Source organism: Sturnira hondurensis, unplaced genomic scaffold (assembly GCF_014824575.4).
Source record: "Sturnira hondurensis isolate 20B ecotype Veracruz unplaced genomic scaffold, ASM1482457v3 Scaffold0000648, whole genome shotgun sequence".
NCBI classification, from domain to species: domain Eukaryota; kingdom Metazoa; phylum Chordata; class Mammalia; order Chiroptera; family Phyllostomidae; genus Sturnira; species Sturnira hondurensis.
Window position 1 is genome coordinate 7658933 of NW_028073279.1, and position 17649 is coordinate 7676581.

The 17649-nt window shown below is 38.1% G+C and overlaps 1 protein-coding gene across 20 annotated transcripts in view; it reads right to left on the reverse strand.

The window, feature by feature from the left end:
• The window catches only part of SGIP1 (SH3GL interacting endocytic adaptor 1), a 198642-nt gene that overhangs the window by 69473 nt on the left and 111520 nt on the right, over positions 1 to 17649 (reverse strand). For 13 of the 20 annotated variants that reach the window (XM_037043023.1, XM_037042979.1, XM_037043013.1 and 10 more), the window contains 3 exons: positions 9393 to 9404; positions 3741 to 3752; positions 468 to 492 (listed from right to left, as the gene is read on the reverse strand). In XM_037043023.1, coding sequence (XP_036898918.1) covers positions 468 to 492; positions 3741 to 3752; positions 9393 to 9404 — 49 coding nt within the window. The remainder of the gene's footprint in view (positions 1 to 467; positions 493 to 3740; positions 3753 to 9392; positions 9405 to 17649) is intronic. The other 7 variants (XM_037042988.1, XM_037043084.1, XM_037043075.1 and 4 more) reach the window with 1 other exon arrangement.

Genomic DNA, 17649 nt, shown 5'->3' on the forward strand with positions numbered 1-17649 from the left:
ATCTCCTAGAATGTGCTGTATGCAGCCGAGGAAAATCATGCCCTATATATATTATAACCTATTGCATATAACCTTGGCTGACTAAAATTTTTATATCAAATAACACAAGAATGAGTAAGATATCTTCAGTTTCTTCTGCCCTCTTCCTCTCTCTACCCCCATGCCCAAGCATATACTTGATAAACTTCATTTCTAAAGTTAAAAGATACAGCAAGAGTTGACAAATATTGGAAGAAAATAGCAAAGTTTTCCAAAAACATATTCATTTTCAGAATTTAAACATTAATCATTCAGACCCCACTAAACCCCTTTATCACTACAAGATTTCTTTGCTGTAAAAGATATTTGTAAGTCTTAAAAATCAAGCCCAAAAGTATATAAGTTAAATGTATATAGGCTCCAAGATCCAAGGAACTTATTTCTTCTTTTAAATTGTACTCTATTTTTGGTAGCTAAGATATACTTACTGGACAAGTTCCTTTTAATTGCACCCTAGAATTAGAAATAGACACTATAAGGTTTAAGACCACATATACGTTATGTACAATATGTATATTTCTGTTATTGCAATTAAACTGAACTCAAAGAAATGCAGATGGTGAAAAATGAAATTTTTCTCAGAATCACATTCAAGTTGGAGATTGTAGACACATTCATATAAATCAGTTTTTCATTTTAGTTAGGATTATAGAGAGAAAGGGAGAGTAAATCATGTCTGCTGAACCACGAAAATCCCTTACCTGTATAGATTTGGTAAATTAACATAAATATTAAATACTCTATTAAAATACAATACAGAAGTTTAGCAGACAAGAAAGTAAATCCAAATTTAATTTACACTTAATGTTTGAAAATCATAGAATATAGTGAGTACTGTCTGCTCTTATCAGACAGGGCCCATAAATTAGTAGAAATAGACATAGTTTACTAATGCAATTTTTAGTGATATAAGTGGCAAATGTCACAGGAAAGGAAACCTTGGGGGCATTGCCACTGATTTGGCAGCTGTTTTATGCAAGGGCCAGGGAATTCCATCCTCCTCTCCGGGTTCCCCAACCCCAATTTCTTCCACTTGCCTGCTACCTGGCCCACTGTTCTACCAATTGGGGGTCATTCCTTTAGCTCACGGCACTGTGATACTGCTGGAATGCAAACAGGCTGGACACAAGTAACCTGAGAAGGCCATTTATAGCTTTTCTATTGCCCTAGATAGAAAAGAAGTCCTTCTGTTTGATAACAGAAGGACTGATTAGATTAAAAGGGTTGATTCAAAAATCTCCGTGAAAGGTTATTAGCATGAGGTGCTTCCAGAAAAATAGACCCTGGAACACGTGGAACCATGGTTGGGGCGTGGCTTGGCAGAGCTGCTGAGGAGAATGGCTGGGCCACAGAGCTGTGGGGTTGCGGGGCGGAGTGAAAGTCTAGGAAAGTATTTCCAATGGTGTGACCAAGACTTTGGTGGGCTGGGATGGGAGTAAAACACAGAAAACTGTACCTGAACAACAATTAAATAAATTTAAAAAAAGACTTTGGTGAATGGTCATCAAACAAACATTCTTTTCTACTTCTCTACTTTGGTGAAGGCTCTGCCTAGTACTTATAGATATATCTTCTCGCAAGTGATAACATCAATAACAGGGCAATATAGCACTATAAGAATCTCCTTTCTCTTTTCCCTAAGGATTTTTCGGAACTTCTGGTCTCATTTGGAACTCATTTACGATAAAGGAGCAGTTTCAATATGAACAAGGGTCCACTAGATGTTTTCTACTCAGCAGCCCGGTCTCTCAGACTGTATTTTCTGCCTTGTCTTGCTTAATAACACAATCTGTGTGTGTGCCACAAAGAGAATTATTATGTTATTAGTAACAACTTCTAAAATAAAGTTTGTTTTAACAAATTAAGTATTTAACTATATAACATCTATTTTAATAAATCAATAAATTTAATTATATTAATATGTATTTATTTACATTTATAAAAACACTTAAATAAACATGGTCATTTACACCAGCTATAGTCATTACAAGAGTTTGGATAAAGGTTGGCTTTTGGAAAATAAGAATGTATAAACAAAAATAGTAAGAGAACACATTGTTTCAGTGGCATTAAAATGTTTTTCCAGGTATGGAGCCTTAGCTGGTCATATTCTTATTAATAAGGTCTGAAGGAAGAGGCCCAGGAGCTCTAATTGTAAGCAGTCAATCATGAGGTTGGCACTGAGGAAATGGCGCCCCTCTATTACTGTGGGACCTGAGATCCAGGAAGTAGAGGGCTGCAGAGGCTGCACTGAAGAGCTTTCGGTCTCTCTGTTTTATCCCTTTCATTAAAAATGTGGTACTTACGACACCAAGAAAGGTGCAAAGCTCCTTTTGTATTCATTGATTCCTGGTGTATCCATTCAACAGAGTTACTATTAGGAGGCCCTACACAGAAGCCCCTGTAACATTTTTAGTAAATACTTCTCATGAACGAACAATCACTCATTAAGTGCAGGAAGACATGGCAGAAATAGGGCAAGAAAAGTCTTGTTTAGAAATTAGGAAGAATAAAATAATATCAATTTAGAAAGAAACAGACATTCAACTGAGCAGCAGCAAGTCAGCAGCAACAGAGAAGAAAGTCCCATTGTCAGCTGGAGCCGGCATACAGGTTTCGATGGCCTCGATGTTGCAGGACGACAAATCCAAACCAAGGTTAAGGTGATGTCGACCACACAAACCACATTCAGGAAAAAAGCCCATTGAATTCAAAAACCTTCTCCTCACCAAGTGACCCCATTTTCCTTTCAATGATTAACATTATTGGTAGATTGTGAATAGATTTCCTTCATTTTGAGTTGGTTAATTTACTTTCTTTTTTTTTAAAAAGAGTAATTTATAATCTGAGATGTTACCTGAGATGATCCACACCTGCAGGTATTGTTTTCTCTGATCCTCAGCCAAGGGGTTCAAACAGAGAACTGCCAGTTTCTCAGCTAGAGCAGAGTGTTTGCCTCAGATAATAATTGGTTAATTGAACTGACCTAGGGATATTTCAGAAGGCATCGTTTTCAGTCCTTCTTTCAAGGGACTGACCAGACAGATGGGGGTCATTTCAAACATAGCAAAGACCCTTATTTTATTGCTTTGAATACATCATATCCTCCAAACTGAGGAAAAGGACTAAGATTTTATTTTGAACACTGTAAACTAGTACTGATTTGTCTTCAGTGATGACATATAGAATTATGTGATAGCCCAGGCATATTGACTTGAAAGCATATCTTGTCCTCTCAGATGGAAACTGTAATTATGTATTACTGTGTATCAGTGTATACTGAATGATGAAACTCATGGTCCAGGGACTTATTTCAAATTTAGGCTTAAAAACCATGTACTTAAAAAATTATTTCCTCATTTTCCTTATAGTTTTCTTAATCTTCAGTATCACTTTGCTATAAACTTCCATGGTGCGTTCTGGCCAATCTCTATACCTTGCATATATACACCCCCCATTTTTGAAATTTAGCCCTAGGAGTTAGGATATATTACTTTGGTTTGTTATGGAAAATTGCTCTTATAGTTTTAAAATATGTTCTTGAAATGTATAGTACCAGACACTTCCAACCAGTAAACAGCACTCGCCTCATTCATTCATACTGGGCTATCCTACATTTGAGGAGAAGCCAACCTGACCACCTGGCCTTGGCAGCAGTTTTCTCTATACACATTTAAGGTAAAAATGTTGAGAGTTCTTACCGGGCTGCGCCTCTGTGATCAGCAAAAAGGAAGAGAGAACAGACACCTAGTCAGAGAATGATGGATCAGTCAACAGGCTTGGGTAACAGAAGGCTTCCTACACAGCTAACCAGACATGCACTCTAAGTAATCGGACCAAAGGAAGATGAGTAGTTATCGTGTTTGTGGCTCACTGAAAACATAAGGAAGTTTGGGAGAACTCTAAAGAGAATCTGTCCATTGTACCTCAATACAATATAACTTTGCTCGTGGAGAGGTACTAGTTTCAAGTTATGTGCACACAAGGACAAGGTGGATATGTACAAGAAATTTTGCTATCTTGGCATGAGGAGTTTTTAGGGAGGGGAGTTTCGGATGATAAGTAATAAAGGAAAAACTAATCCCGCGAACAAAAGGGTGTTAACAAATGTCATAAGAATAATGAATTTCCCTCATAATTAGGGCCTAAATTGGAGTCTCCAAAAGTCAGCAACCAGGATTAAACAGACCTCTTCTTTGCCTGACTCTTTTCCTTAGTGTTATATGGAATCTGTGCTGATGAGGACTTAATTTTAGGTGTTCTTGGCCTGGTGGTTTGGGCAGCCTCTACCAGTGAGTTAAAATGTGATTGGGAAGATGAGGTTCCCTGCCAAACACAGATGGGAAATGAAACTGTCCAGCACCAATAGAACACCGGTGGTGGACCAGACGATGTCTGGAAAACCATAAGCAGCAGACATACTACTTCTCTTTCATTCCTTACACTTTGACAATGGCTATCAATTTACCTCAACAATCTCTGATAGCTCTCCCTCCTTAGAATTGATCTGTATTAACAAGAGTGACCATGATATGAGTGAGGAAAAAGATGATGCTTAGAATTTCACTTTTAGAATATGGGGCTAACCCATGAATTTACCAGAGACTACCTAGGACCCTGTATTGGGTATACCTCCAAATCTGGGCCAGGAGCATATATATAAAAGTAGCTAGAAGGTTGCTCAAATAAAGAGGATGGTTCTATTCTCCAGAACATAGGCAGGAAATGAAAACCTACAGTTTTTAAATCTGAGAGGCCTCCGTGGATATGTAGGCCAGCTGTGTTGATCATATAAAGGGGAAAGAGAGGCTCTGTGATACACAGCCAGCAAATGGGTAGAATCAGAGACAGAATTTAAGATCTATAATCTTCCATTATCGTGTTCTTCCTAGGACACCAAGTGTGACATTGTTGGAGGATTCCTAAAAGGCAAAAGTCCTTGTGGCTGACGTCCAGGAATGGTTATCTCAGATGCATTTTGTAAGTAGCCAAGAGTTTAGAAATATTGATAGAGTCCGTTTTACTTGTAAGAGTTTAGACTTTATTATTTGCCTTACTTTCCAGACATTGCTCCATTTTGATTCCATCTCTCTTATAAATCTGTCTATGTACATGGATGTAATTTAAATAAAATTAGGAAAAAAGGACACAGTATCTATTTTGGGGCTTAAATTCTTTTACTAACTAATTTTTACTGTATTTTCAGAGGAGTTCAAATACTCTTTTATATGAAGATTTAGGCTTTATAATTCTTGAATGACCAGACTCACAGTCTCCTTTAAGACAACAATGTGGGAATTTATAATTTTAGCTTCAATTTCACGGCAAACAATTCATTCTTTTTGTTTTTTAAGATTTACTTATTTATTTTTAGAGAGAGGAGAAAGGAGGGATAAAGAGAGGGAGAGAAACATCAATGTGTGGTTGCCTCTTGTATGCCCCCAACTGTGGACTTTGCCTGCAACCCAGGCATGTACCCTGACCAGGAAATTAAACCAGTGACCCTTTGGTTTGCAGGCCAGCACTCAATCCACTAAGCCATACCAGGCAGAGCAGCAATTCACTCTTAAAAATAACATAAAATAAAGCAAAAGGGGGGATTAAAAGTGACACAAGCTCCCCTAAGAGAAAATTATGAGAAATAATGCAAAATGAAGTGCTGACTGTAGCCATATAGAAACAGAAATTAAATTAAAAATGTTATTAATATAGAGAGAACACTTTTCAAAATAATTTCAATGTGTTAATCTACCCAAATTATGATATCTTAATCTCTAGTGAGTTAAAAACCTAAATTTTAATCAATAGTTCCTATATTTTTTCTAGTAGAAGATAACCTCATTAAGATAGCATTTTTGAAACTCTGTTTGCAAAATGCCTTCCTTAAAGAACAGCTGTTCAAATTCATGTGGTCACATAGTCAAGTTCATTAGCCAGAATCCAGAAAACCCACTAGAAGCTAAGGAAAGGTCAGATGCAGAAAGCCCCAAGGTCCATAATTAAGAGTATCTGAAACCTTCAAAAGAAAGAGAACTCCAGAAGTCAAATACAAGGGAATTATCTATGTTAATTATCACCATTAAGGAGCATAAGCAAGCTGTAGGCACTGCCAAAGTCAAGGACAGCAAAATCTTTATCAGCCAAGAGGCAAGGGTCTTTGCTTGTTAATAATTTTATTTTACTGTTTCTTCTGTCATTTTCCATGACCTCTGAAGCCTTTAGTATTCTGTACTTGTTTCACCAACAGATTTTCTTCAAAGGTAGAAGGAAACTCATTCAGTACCTGGTCTAAAACTCAGATGTGTGTAGGGCAAGGAGCAGGGCTGCTGTGTGTAAGGGCACTTGTGTTTCACGAGGCTCTGGTGAACTGCCCACTACTAGGGCGCACTTGTGTCCACCATGCAAAAACATGGGCCTAGTATTGCCAGATACTCAGAGTTATTGAACAAAAGTGCACCATATGATTTTTTCTAATTCAGATGTTCTGATTTTTAAATGCAGGCCAAAATTGTTTTTAACTGCACAACCAAACAAAACACTTACCCAGGCTCAGAATCTGCAGGTGGCCAATTTGTTTCTGATTGCAGGCATTTGTATCATAAAATAAGCTCTCTGTAAATTTCATCTGCTGTTTTTATTACTTCATTTGATTACTCAAAGTGGTCTATTCCTTTTTCTGAACAACTTTCTTGCTTTCCTAATTAAACACTCATTGTTCAATTCCAACATTTCTCTTGATTGTCTTATAAATTTGGGAGGTTTTGAAAAACAGTTTATTTTTCCCTTTACTTTTATTTTGGTGTTCACCTCAGAGATAACTTTTGTGTTTTGTGCCTGTTTTAAAGTGAGCAAATACTACTTAAGTTATAACTTGATCTCTAGAATAAAGATATCTGGTTGTATTTGTAAATGTTTCATTTGTAAAATTTATATAATTTATAATATGGATGTAAGGCCCTATAGGAAACACCTGAGCCTATGTCCTTGCAGTGCCTACAGTGTCCTTACTCCACATCAGCTCTCTTTTGTTATTTTTTGTACAAAAGAATATAAATTCAGTTAGCTAGGATAGCTTAGTTTTAGCCAATGAAGGTCAGTGTTTTCAGATATTTATTTTAAAAAGTAGCCAAATATAATCTGTCTTGCTCATCGAAATCATTAAATAGCCAGCCTCAGGGTTTAAAGCTTTATGTCATCCTCAGTGCCACAGGGAAACAGAAAAATGTGTGAAAAGCTGTAAAACACCAAATAGATATTTTAAATAGTCTAGTCATAGCAAATTCAGTGAGCCACGTTAGAGAATTTCCTATGAAAAAATTAGTATATATGATTATTTTAGTATTTTGATCCTAGCCAATATTCCTATTTATTTTAAAGCTTTAGGGTGAAGACAGACTCTCTGGAAGCCCATTTGCCATCCTCCCATTGGAGGTGTTTGTCTATATTTAAATTTGTTTCTATTACATGTATTTAAATTATAGCTATTACAAGTCAGATTGCAATGAATACCTATCATGTCCAATAGGATTTGGTTGAGTTGATCTTCTGAAACTCCATTTGGCAAAAGAAACCAAAAGATGACTAAAAAAAGATATCACTACAAATTGACCAGATTAAGCAATGAACAAGATGACATTTCCAAAGAAAAAACGAGCAAGTGAGTGGGAGGAGGGCTCTTTCTTGAAGATATGCAGCTAAAAATTAAAAGGAGTATTTGCAGTTAAAATCACTCTCTGGACAACAGGAGGAAAACCAATGAGAAACAGGATTTGAAAAGGACCCTGGGTGAACTTTAGGCCACACATTCTTGTCATTGTTTGAAGTGATCAAATTCAGATGATTCACAGAAATATTCAGGGTTAAGAAGAATAAGAGAAATTGGCAAAATATGAAGAACAGTTACTAAAGTGCACCAATAATACTGTATGCCACTTAGCATTTGATACATAGTCGACTCTCAATTACTCAGAAGTGGGCCATTTAGTCCAGTAATAATAACAATACTACTAATACAGGTGCTGCCTTTATTTTGGGAAACAAAGACATTGGATCCATATTTTGATAAGGTAATATTTTAATCCCACTTTTTGTTTTTCCTGTGTCTTTTGTTCCTCCTCCTTCCTATCACATGGCCTTGCTACAAGTGCGTATCCTGTAGGCGCTTCAGAATATGCCAGGTTTGAGTCAATGGGAAGGATGAGAGGTTATGGCACTCATTGGAGCATCCACTTAAGGTGAGTTACATAGAATCAGCCAAGCACCTTTGGTGCTTGTTCACATGGAACACAATAGTTTTATAATTTTCCAGTGGCAAGGTCATCTGTGTCATATTTCCAATAAGCAAGCAGCTGAAAAGAGAATATTGAATTTCTTTTGTTTCTGAGTATAAAAATTATCAGAATAAATTTTCATTGAATGTTGTTCTAAGATTAAAAAAAGCTAGAGGTATATCACATCAGAATTACACTGCCACTAAAATTTACCCACTGGAACTAAAAAGTAACATGCATGAGGTAATTTATGCTTTTATAAAAATCCTCTTTTCCTGTCTCTCACAATCCCAGAAGGTGATATTTTTTCTTTTTTTAATGGGTTTGCTTTATTTTTTAATATTTATTTTCTATATTCTTTCTTTCTTTTCTCTCTCTCCCTCCCTCCCTCTCTTTATTTCTTTTTTACATTTTGAAAAATGGAATTGATTGGTGTGACACCAGCTACTGAAACCATGCAGGTCTCAAGTGTCATCTTGAGATGACAACTCCACAACACGTCATCTGCCCATGGCATCGTGCACTCACCACCAAAATCAAGTCCCCTGTTGCCACCATTTACCTCCCCTTTGCCCTCTTCCACCTTCCCCCACTCCTCATTCCCTCTGGCAATTATCCCATGAAGATACTTTTCTGATTAACTGGAAAAAAAGTAACTTCCCTTTTCTAGGCCAGATTCACAAGCATTCATACAAGATGCATGATATTACATCATACATTAACAAACAATTAACAAAAAAATTTTGCCTAGCTCATGGTATGTACATGCCGCTTGACTAATTCAAGCAAAAGCTGCAATAAATGAAATTCAGTACCTGAAATATTTGGTCATATGCGTGTGATTGAGGCTGAGGAAAATCTTTGCAAAATTACTCTGCGGTCCTTTATAACTAGCTGGTGAAATCACTTAGCAATCGACTTCCTTTTTCCCCCATAGACCTGGTCCTGGTTCACAAAGGTTTGTTTTTAAAATTCAAAATTTTGTTTAGGTGTTAACACAGTCAATTATTAAGTATGCAGATGATGAAAATAAACAATAAATAATATTTGGCCAACATGTGGAGAGAAATAGTTATTTCTTACCGGACTTTTCCTCTAAAAGTGTAAGCATGGGAAGGAAAAAAAAGAGAACATGAAAGAGGTGAAATGTATTTCAAGAAGCAGCAGCTCAAGGCTCAGAATAACCTTACACACAGCAGCTCTCTGAGGCATTGCTATTACAAATACTTCCTGTGAGGGTCTGGTACAGTTATTCCTAGGCTGCTGGCTTAACTTGAAGGGCAGCAGCACAGACCACCCAAAAATATTCCACTTAGGCACACTGATTATCATAAACTGTAGTTATTTGGCTTTCTCTGAACTTCCTTAATTTGCCTAAAGATATATCCTCCAAAAGGATCTCAACTGTCATTAATCCTTCTCCAGGGAGTTTCATCAACCAGGGAGCATTGGCTCATCATGAGAGGGTAGTAAGAAGCTAGGAAAATTTCTTGGCAAGTGGAATAGGGAAACTGAGACAGACAGCTGATCAAACTGGCCAAGCAATTTATAGCCAAGTACAGATGGTCACCAGGGCACAAGGACCTGAGTGCTCCGCAGGGGGCAACATTGGGAGAACAAGAACCTGGCCTCCAGGGTAACTTTCCTCCCTGGAGATACTATCTAGGCCTCAGCTGTATTTCAGCTCCAGGCTCAGAAAAGCACTAAAACCAAGAGGGTGATGCCAGGCCAACTGCAATGACTAAAGACCCCTGTCCTACCACTGACCAATCAGTGGAGACCATGACCCTGAAAGCGCACACCTGGAGAACTGATGAATATTCTGCTGAAACCCTCCACTGAGACCTCCCCTAAGATTCCAGCCTGAAAGAGAGATAAAGCCTCAAGACAAAGGACCCAGTGCCTGTTTTCCATGTTCTCTCTTTCCTTCCTTCTCCCTCAGCCACTTCTTTCTTCACATGCATGCAGCTTCTCCTAAACTCTAAGGCATGGACAGCTGACAGCGTATCCCAGGCTAATCCCCTGCACCTGTCCCCAAAGTCATTTTTTCTCTGACTTCCCAGTGAGCTAAGGCAGCCCAGTCCAGGCTCTCCTATTGCTTCTTTTATGCTAAAACTCTCCTTTGTTTCACTGTCCCCAGCTTTAATAAATGTATCCTGGCCCTGGCTGGCGTAGCTCAGTGGATTGAGTGTGGGCCTGCAAACCAAAGGGTGGATGGTTCGATTCCCAGTCAGGGCACATGCCTGGGTTGCAGGCCAGGTCCCCAGTGGGAGCCACGTGAGAGGCAACCACACATTGATATTTTTCTCCCTTTCTTTTTCCCTCCCTTCCCTTCTCTCTAAAAATAAATAAATAAAATCTTAAAATAAATAAATAAATGTATCTTCATACTTACCTGTACTCATATTGTGAAATCATCTTTCCTACACAAAGACAACTCACACACTGGCCCCTGGTAGACCTACTCAGGGCCAGGTTCCTGTCCAGTATTATCATAGGAGAGGACACCAGAAGCCAACATCACACCCAGACAAACTTTGTCACAAACTATCACACAAACCATTGATGCTTCTGAAGGTATATTCACCTTTCCTAAAAATTATTTCTTCTCCCCTATGAGGGCTATATCCCCTCTCCTTTCCCTATAAAATGATATATAAGGTATTTCCATACTGCTTTCCACAGTGACTGTACCAGTCCGCATTCCCACCAACAGTGCAAAAGTGTTCCCCTTTTTCCACATCCTTGCCAGCACTTGTTTGTTGATTTATTGGTGACAGCCATTCTGACAGATGTGAGATAGTATTTCATGGTGTTTTTAATTTGCATTTCTCTGATGATTAGTGACATTGAGCATCTTTTCATATCTATTTGCCATAGGAATGTCCTCTTTGGAGAGTTGTCTATTGAGGTCCTTTGCCCATTTTTTAATTGGGTTGTTTGCTTTTTTGGTGTTGACTTTACAAATTTGGATATTAGCCCCTTATCAGATGTATCGGCAAATATGTCCTCCCATTCTGTGGGTTGTCTTTTTATTTTCTTGATGTTTTCCTTTGCTGTGCCAAAACTTTTCAGTTTGATGTAGTTCCATTTGTTTATTTTCTTTTGTTCCCCTTCCCTGGGGAGATATATCTGATAAAATATTGCTATGAGCAATGTTTGAGATTTTGCTGTATTATGTTCTCTTCTATAATTTTTATGGTTTTGGGTCTAACATTTAAGTCTTTAATCCATTTTGAATTTATTCTTGTTTGTGGTTTAAGACAGGTGTCTAGTTTCATTTTTCTGCACATATCTGCCCAATTTTCCCAACACCATTTACTTAATAAACCATCTTTTGCCCATTGTATGTGCTTGCTCCCTCTGTTGAATATTAGTTGATTATGAAAGTGTGTTTATTTCTGGTCTCTATTCTGTTCCATTGATCTGTGTATATTTTTATGCCAGTACCATGCTGTTTTGATTACTGTGGTCTTATAGTATAGTTTCATATTGGGTAGCATGGTTCCTCCAACTTTGCTCTTCTTTATCAGGATCACTGTTTCTATGCTGGTTTTTTTGCGGTTACATGTGAATTTTTAAAATATTTGTCCTAGTTCTGTGAAATATGCCATTGGAATCGATAGGAAATGCATTGACTCCAGATTGCTTTGGGTAATATGGACATTTTAATAATGTTAATTAAATCTATCCATGAACATGGTATGTGATTCCACTTATTTGTATCTTCTTCAATTTCTTTCTTTGATGTCTTATAATTTTCCAAGAGTAGGTCTTTCTATCCATGGTTAAAAAATTAAAAATGGACCTGCCTTGTGACTCAGTGATTCCACTTCTGGGAGTGTACTCAAAGGAACCTGAAACACTTTTTTGAAAGAACATAAGCACCCTATGTCCATTGCTGCGTTATTTACAATCACCAAGATTTGGAAGCAGCCCAAGTGTCTATCAGTAGATAAGTGGATAAAATAATTATGGGACATTTATACAATGGAATACCACTCAGCCATAAAAAAGAGGAAAATTTTACCTTTTGCGACAGTATGGATGGACCTGGAGAAGATTATGCTAAGTGAGATAAGTCAGTCAGAGAAAGATAAATACCATATGATTTCACTCATATGTGGAATCTAATATTCAGACTGAACTAACAAGCAAAACAGAGACAGACTCACAGATAAAGAGCAGGATAATAGGTAAATCGGGAATGGAGGTGGGGGGCAGGGACTGAGCAAAAAGGAAAAAGGACTCATGGACAGGAACGACAGTGTGATGACTGCAGGAGGAGAGAGGTATAAGGGGGCTAAGTGGTAATGGAAAAAAAGACAATAAATTTAAAAATGGTATTTAATCCTGAATTCTAAAAGCCATCTCTTTGAGTTACTCATTTTTCCTGGGTGTCTTTCAGGCATACACGAAATTCGCTTATTAATGAATTTGTGTGGTTTTCTTTTATCAATTTCTCTTTTTGTTAGAGGTCTAGCTAAAAATCTAAGATGGGTAAAGGTAAAGTTTTGCCCTTCCTATAAGTTCAAGCTACAGAGGGCCTAGGTGTGGGCTCCATTTGAGGACATTCTAAGCTCTTTTGAATAATTTGCTTTTATCAAATAGATTTGTGTCTTGAAAATAGAAAAGTATGCTTTGTAATACTGAAAGGAGATAGAAAATGCCATTAATATTTTATAGCCAGGCATGATACTGAAACTAAAACATGAGATTTTCCAGAAATTCCAGTCTTATCAGGAAACCCAGTACCTATTATCTTCTCCTCAAATACCCTGGTTACAACCATCAATTCTTTCATTCTATCTTTCACTTCCTGCCACTCCTAGTAGACAACAACAAATTATTTTCCTGGTGAGTAGGTCTCTGGCTCCTTGGAATGCTCTTTCATTTCCTCAGCAACTGTCTTAAGTGAGGACTTCATTTCTTGAAGTACTCCATGAGCTTTCTATATGTTCTTCCTAGTGTATGGTCCCCATATCCAGTTTCACCCTCTAAATCCATCCTTTTGCACTATCCTCAGAATTATTTTCAAAAAGAGTGAAGTAAAAACATTACTCCATTCTTCATAAACCTCCATAGTATTCAGAAGATAGAATGCAAGCTTCATTCTGTCACTTTATGTCCTCATGGTGGGCTCCAGATCACCTTCAAATCCTTGTCTCCCACTGTTGTCTATATGAAACCTACATGCAGCTAGTCTCCTGACATCTGAACACGCAGGTTATGCACACACTCCCCTGCCTCTGCTCAAGCTGCTTCTTCAGCCTTCCATGCCTCCTCCCTCTCCCTCAATTCCAGCTTACTAATTTTTCAAGGCCAGTAACACTTCCTCCCTGAGGCCTTCCCCAAGCTTCTCAGTCAGAATAAATTGTTCCCTTCTCTGATTTGATCACAGCACATTCCTTTTGTTCACAATAATAAGCCCAAATTGAAGGTTTTTAAAATTTGCCTGGCACTTAATTACTTCAAGGAAAACAAAGGTACACGGTGTAAGTATGTTTTTTGCCATTCATATTCCGTTCTGTATTATTTAGGTACTTCCATTGGATTATTAGCTCGCAGTGATGGTTGTGAACGGACTCACTGTCCCCAAGCATAGTGCTACACATAGTAGGCACTCAAAACATGCCTGTGAACTCCACTTTGGGGCCATTAAAAACTATAAAATGTTTGAGGCACAGTGTCTTTTACAATATAGAAAGATGCTTTGCTCTGTGAAATAAAGCAGGATTATATGTTGACCAAGTGATGTAACCCTAATTGTAATGGTTCCTTCACCAGCACCCATAAATGTTTTACTTAGCTCTTACCTAACTATTATCTCTCTGCCCATTAGTGACCTCAGGTACTAACACAGGTTACAAAGTCTCCAAGAAGGTGTAACAGTGGGGAATTGTAATAATGAAGACTTGTAACCCACCCCACCATTCTTTTGACATTGTTTCTGTAAATGCTGACTCTAACATGTGGCTTGTAGATAAACAGCATGATTGTATACAAATCCTAGGAACTATTCAAAAGATACAGACTCTGATCTTCAGACATTCTAGTTCTGGGGGATTTGCTGACCTTCAACAGTGGAGCCAAGGTGCACACCAGACCATCCATCACCTGTCTTGTCAGAATGGACTGTGCTTGTCTGTGTGTAGAGGACTTTTCAACCCCTCCCCTTGATCCCTTTGTTCTGCTTACCTGCTCCCTCCTTATAGAAACCTCTGCTTGCACTGAGAGGTTAGGATGGGCTTTGAGACATGAATCCATGATCTTCCAGATGGCTGGCATCTGAATAAACCTCTCCCCTTTACAACAGCACCTGTCTCTCGAGTACTGGCTTTTGAAGTGGCAGGCAGCTGGACCTGCATTCATTTACCAAGATGGCACAGCTTTGGACAAACATTAGTGTAGAACTATGTGATCAGATCTCCAGGGTGAAATTTTCTTCTATAGCAAAAGCTAAATCTTTAGAAGAACTGAGGGTCACGATAGAGGCCACATCCCTGGTGTTGTTGCTTTTAGACCCAGACCCTTGATAAGTAGTACAAAGAAATGAAAATTATTACGGTCCAAGTTCTCAACCTTCAGGCAAAAAGGATTTTAGATTGAAACCAAATAGCTTCAAAGGGATTGTCATGGTTGAGGGAGGAACATGAGTTTTTATATATTCAGTTAGCTTAACCCCTATTTTTGAGCGCTTTTGAGCAAGTTACACTGTGCCTCGATTCCATAATACGTAAAGCAGTGATGCTTGCTACTTCGTTGAATTGTAAGGATTAAAACAGAAGGTGATATTGACAACTAACATATATTTAAGACTTACTGTTACTGTTTTATCTTAGGTGGCTGGTGTCATTGCTAGCTTTAATTTACCAATGAGGAAAAGGAGGCTCAGAAAGGTTCCTAGCCCACATAGTTACAAAGGTGTGGAGGCGGGACTCGACCCCAGATCTCGAACATCAGAGAGCCTAGTCAAGGGTGGGCACGAGGCACAACCCAAGTTCCCTACGCAGATTAAACTCGCTTTCTGGGCCTTATTAGCACCAGGGTCTAGAAACAACAGAGCTAAAGTCTCACGGCTCTCAAAGCCTGGAAATGATCTTGGATCTTTCCAACGAAAAGAGCTAAATAGATCATGCATGTCTATCACAACAGGTCTTGAAGGACAGCTTTTCAGAGAATGAGTTTATGTTTCTAGGCATGATTTCAGACTTTGGAATTAAACACTAATTTTAAGGTAAATTTCTCAGCTTTTTTCTAGAGTTAAATGCATATTATTTAATTAGATTCAGAGTAATAAGCATGAATACACAAATGATGGCACCTCTCTTCCCCACACCTTTCCATTTGGCTACACAATGGCTAAATCATCTTTATTTAATATATATATTTTTTAATTGTTGAAAAATAATAGCCACCAATACCAAGAGGTTATAGCCTCTTGGCTTAAGGGTTTCTTCAGAATGTTTAATAAACAAACAGAAAATGACATGGCAAGATAATTCTCCTTTTAAAATGAGTTAATAGCATCAGAGTTGATTTTTAATGACAGAAAAATAATAAGAGCACTGGAAAAAGATGTATAGCCGCCCCACACTAGTACTTAGAAACAGAGGAAGTAAACTTTGGGTCAGACAAAACATACACCTAAAGTATAACCACTGAATCATCTCTAAGGGCAGAGATTTCCCTATCCCATGGCCTGAGAAAAGGCAATTCACAAACCTTGTTGAGAGGCAGCTCATCCTTATGATCAACAGCTTTCCCAGGAACAAGTAGACCCCTGCTCTCTGTAGCTGGCAAATCTCTATTTGGCTGCAGTTATCCCAAATCACTTTCTAATACAAGTAGTCATTCAAGTTAGGTCTTGTTGAAGCCTACATTTCTAATGAGGGGCTAGAAATCAGCAACATTTAAAACTGAATTCTGTTTAAGACCCAGGGCAAAAGCTAATAAAGGTGAAAGAAGAAAATATACACCAGAGTTTCAATGATCCTTACATGAAAGTTTTGTGCTATAAACACATTCTTGCCTCTTAACAAGGAACAGAGTTGTCATGGGAATTTTTGGCATCCAACTTTATAGAGTGCGATCAATGAACAAAAAGCCAGATCTGATCTATAAGACTTAAATAGCCTTAGTGACAGAATGGCTGTATTTAAATCTTTATACTTCAACCAATGAGATTTTATTATAAATATAACCACTTCCTATATGTTATTTATGACCAGTCTTAACAAGGAACAAGAGGATTATTTATTCATTTATAAATCATTAACAGATATTTATTGAGTGCCTAATAAAGGCCAGAAACTATTCTAAGTGTATCATTGAACAAAACAATAGGAAAAATAGAGGGAAAAAGTTCCAATGAGGTTATTTGGGGGAGGAGGGGAAGGAGACAGATAATAAATATAATAAATATGCAAAGTATTTACTCTGGAGATAATGAATGCAATTTTAAAAAGCAGGCGAATAAAGAGATTCGGAATGCTGAGACAGAGTTCTGTGATTTTAAATAAGGGTATCAGGGTAGGCCTCACTGAGAAAGTGACATGAGCCAACACCTGAAGTTGATAGGGACGTCACAATGCAGCTATCTGGGGAAGAGGGCCCACCAAGGGAGCCCTGGAGGAGCAGAATGAGAAGGAAACGTGGCAGGAGGTACTCTGGGGGTTAGCGATGTCCCACAGAGGGGCTTGAAGGCCTCTGTAAAGACTGTGGCTCCACTCTGTTCCAACGTAGCTTGTGGCTGTTATTTATCAGGAGTTCTCAACTGTGGATGTTCAGTAACTGTGGTTGCTTAGAAGAGGCATAGATGAAATAGATAAAACAGTATCAGGCAACACCTGGATGTGACATGTGCTGTCATTTGTCACTACTCTTTGGAAGCATATTTTGATTCCCTATGTACCATGTTAACAAAATAAAATAAAGATGGGCTCCAGATAAAAGGTGGGAAGGTAGTTACAACTTGGCAAAACAGAATGAGACCAGTCCACCTTCTCGCTTGTTCTTGGACACACTGGGACAAGAGGTCTGACTGGGTTGCTTGGCTCTGCACACTGCTATGCTGGTAGCTGAATCAAAACAATAGTTCCTACGGTCCATGGGCAGTAAGTGGCTGTCCTTTAGACAGATGTAAGAGATGGGGAAAAATCTCACCTTAATTCTGTTTAAAAATAACATTTTCTCCAGTTGCAGAGGGAACATTTCTCTGCCATAATTAATGTGAGTGATTCACATTCTTAAGATTTTCATCTAAAACAATTAAAAAGTACATTCATTGCCGTTGATTATTTTTGGCACTAAAACTATTCTTCAAAAGATAGAGGGATAG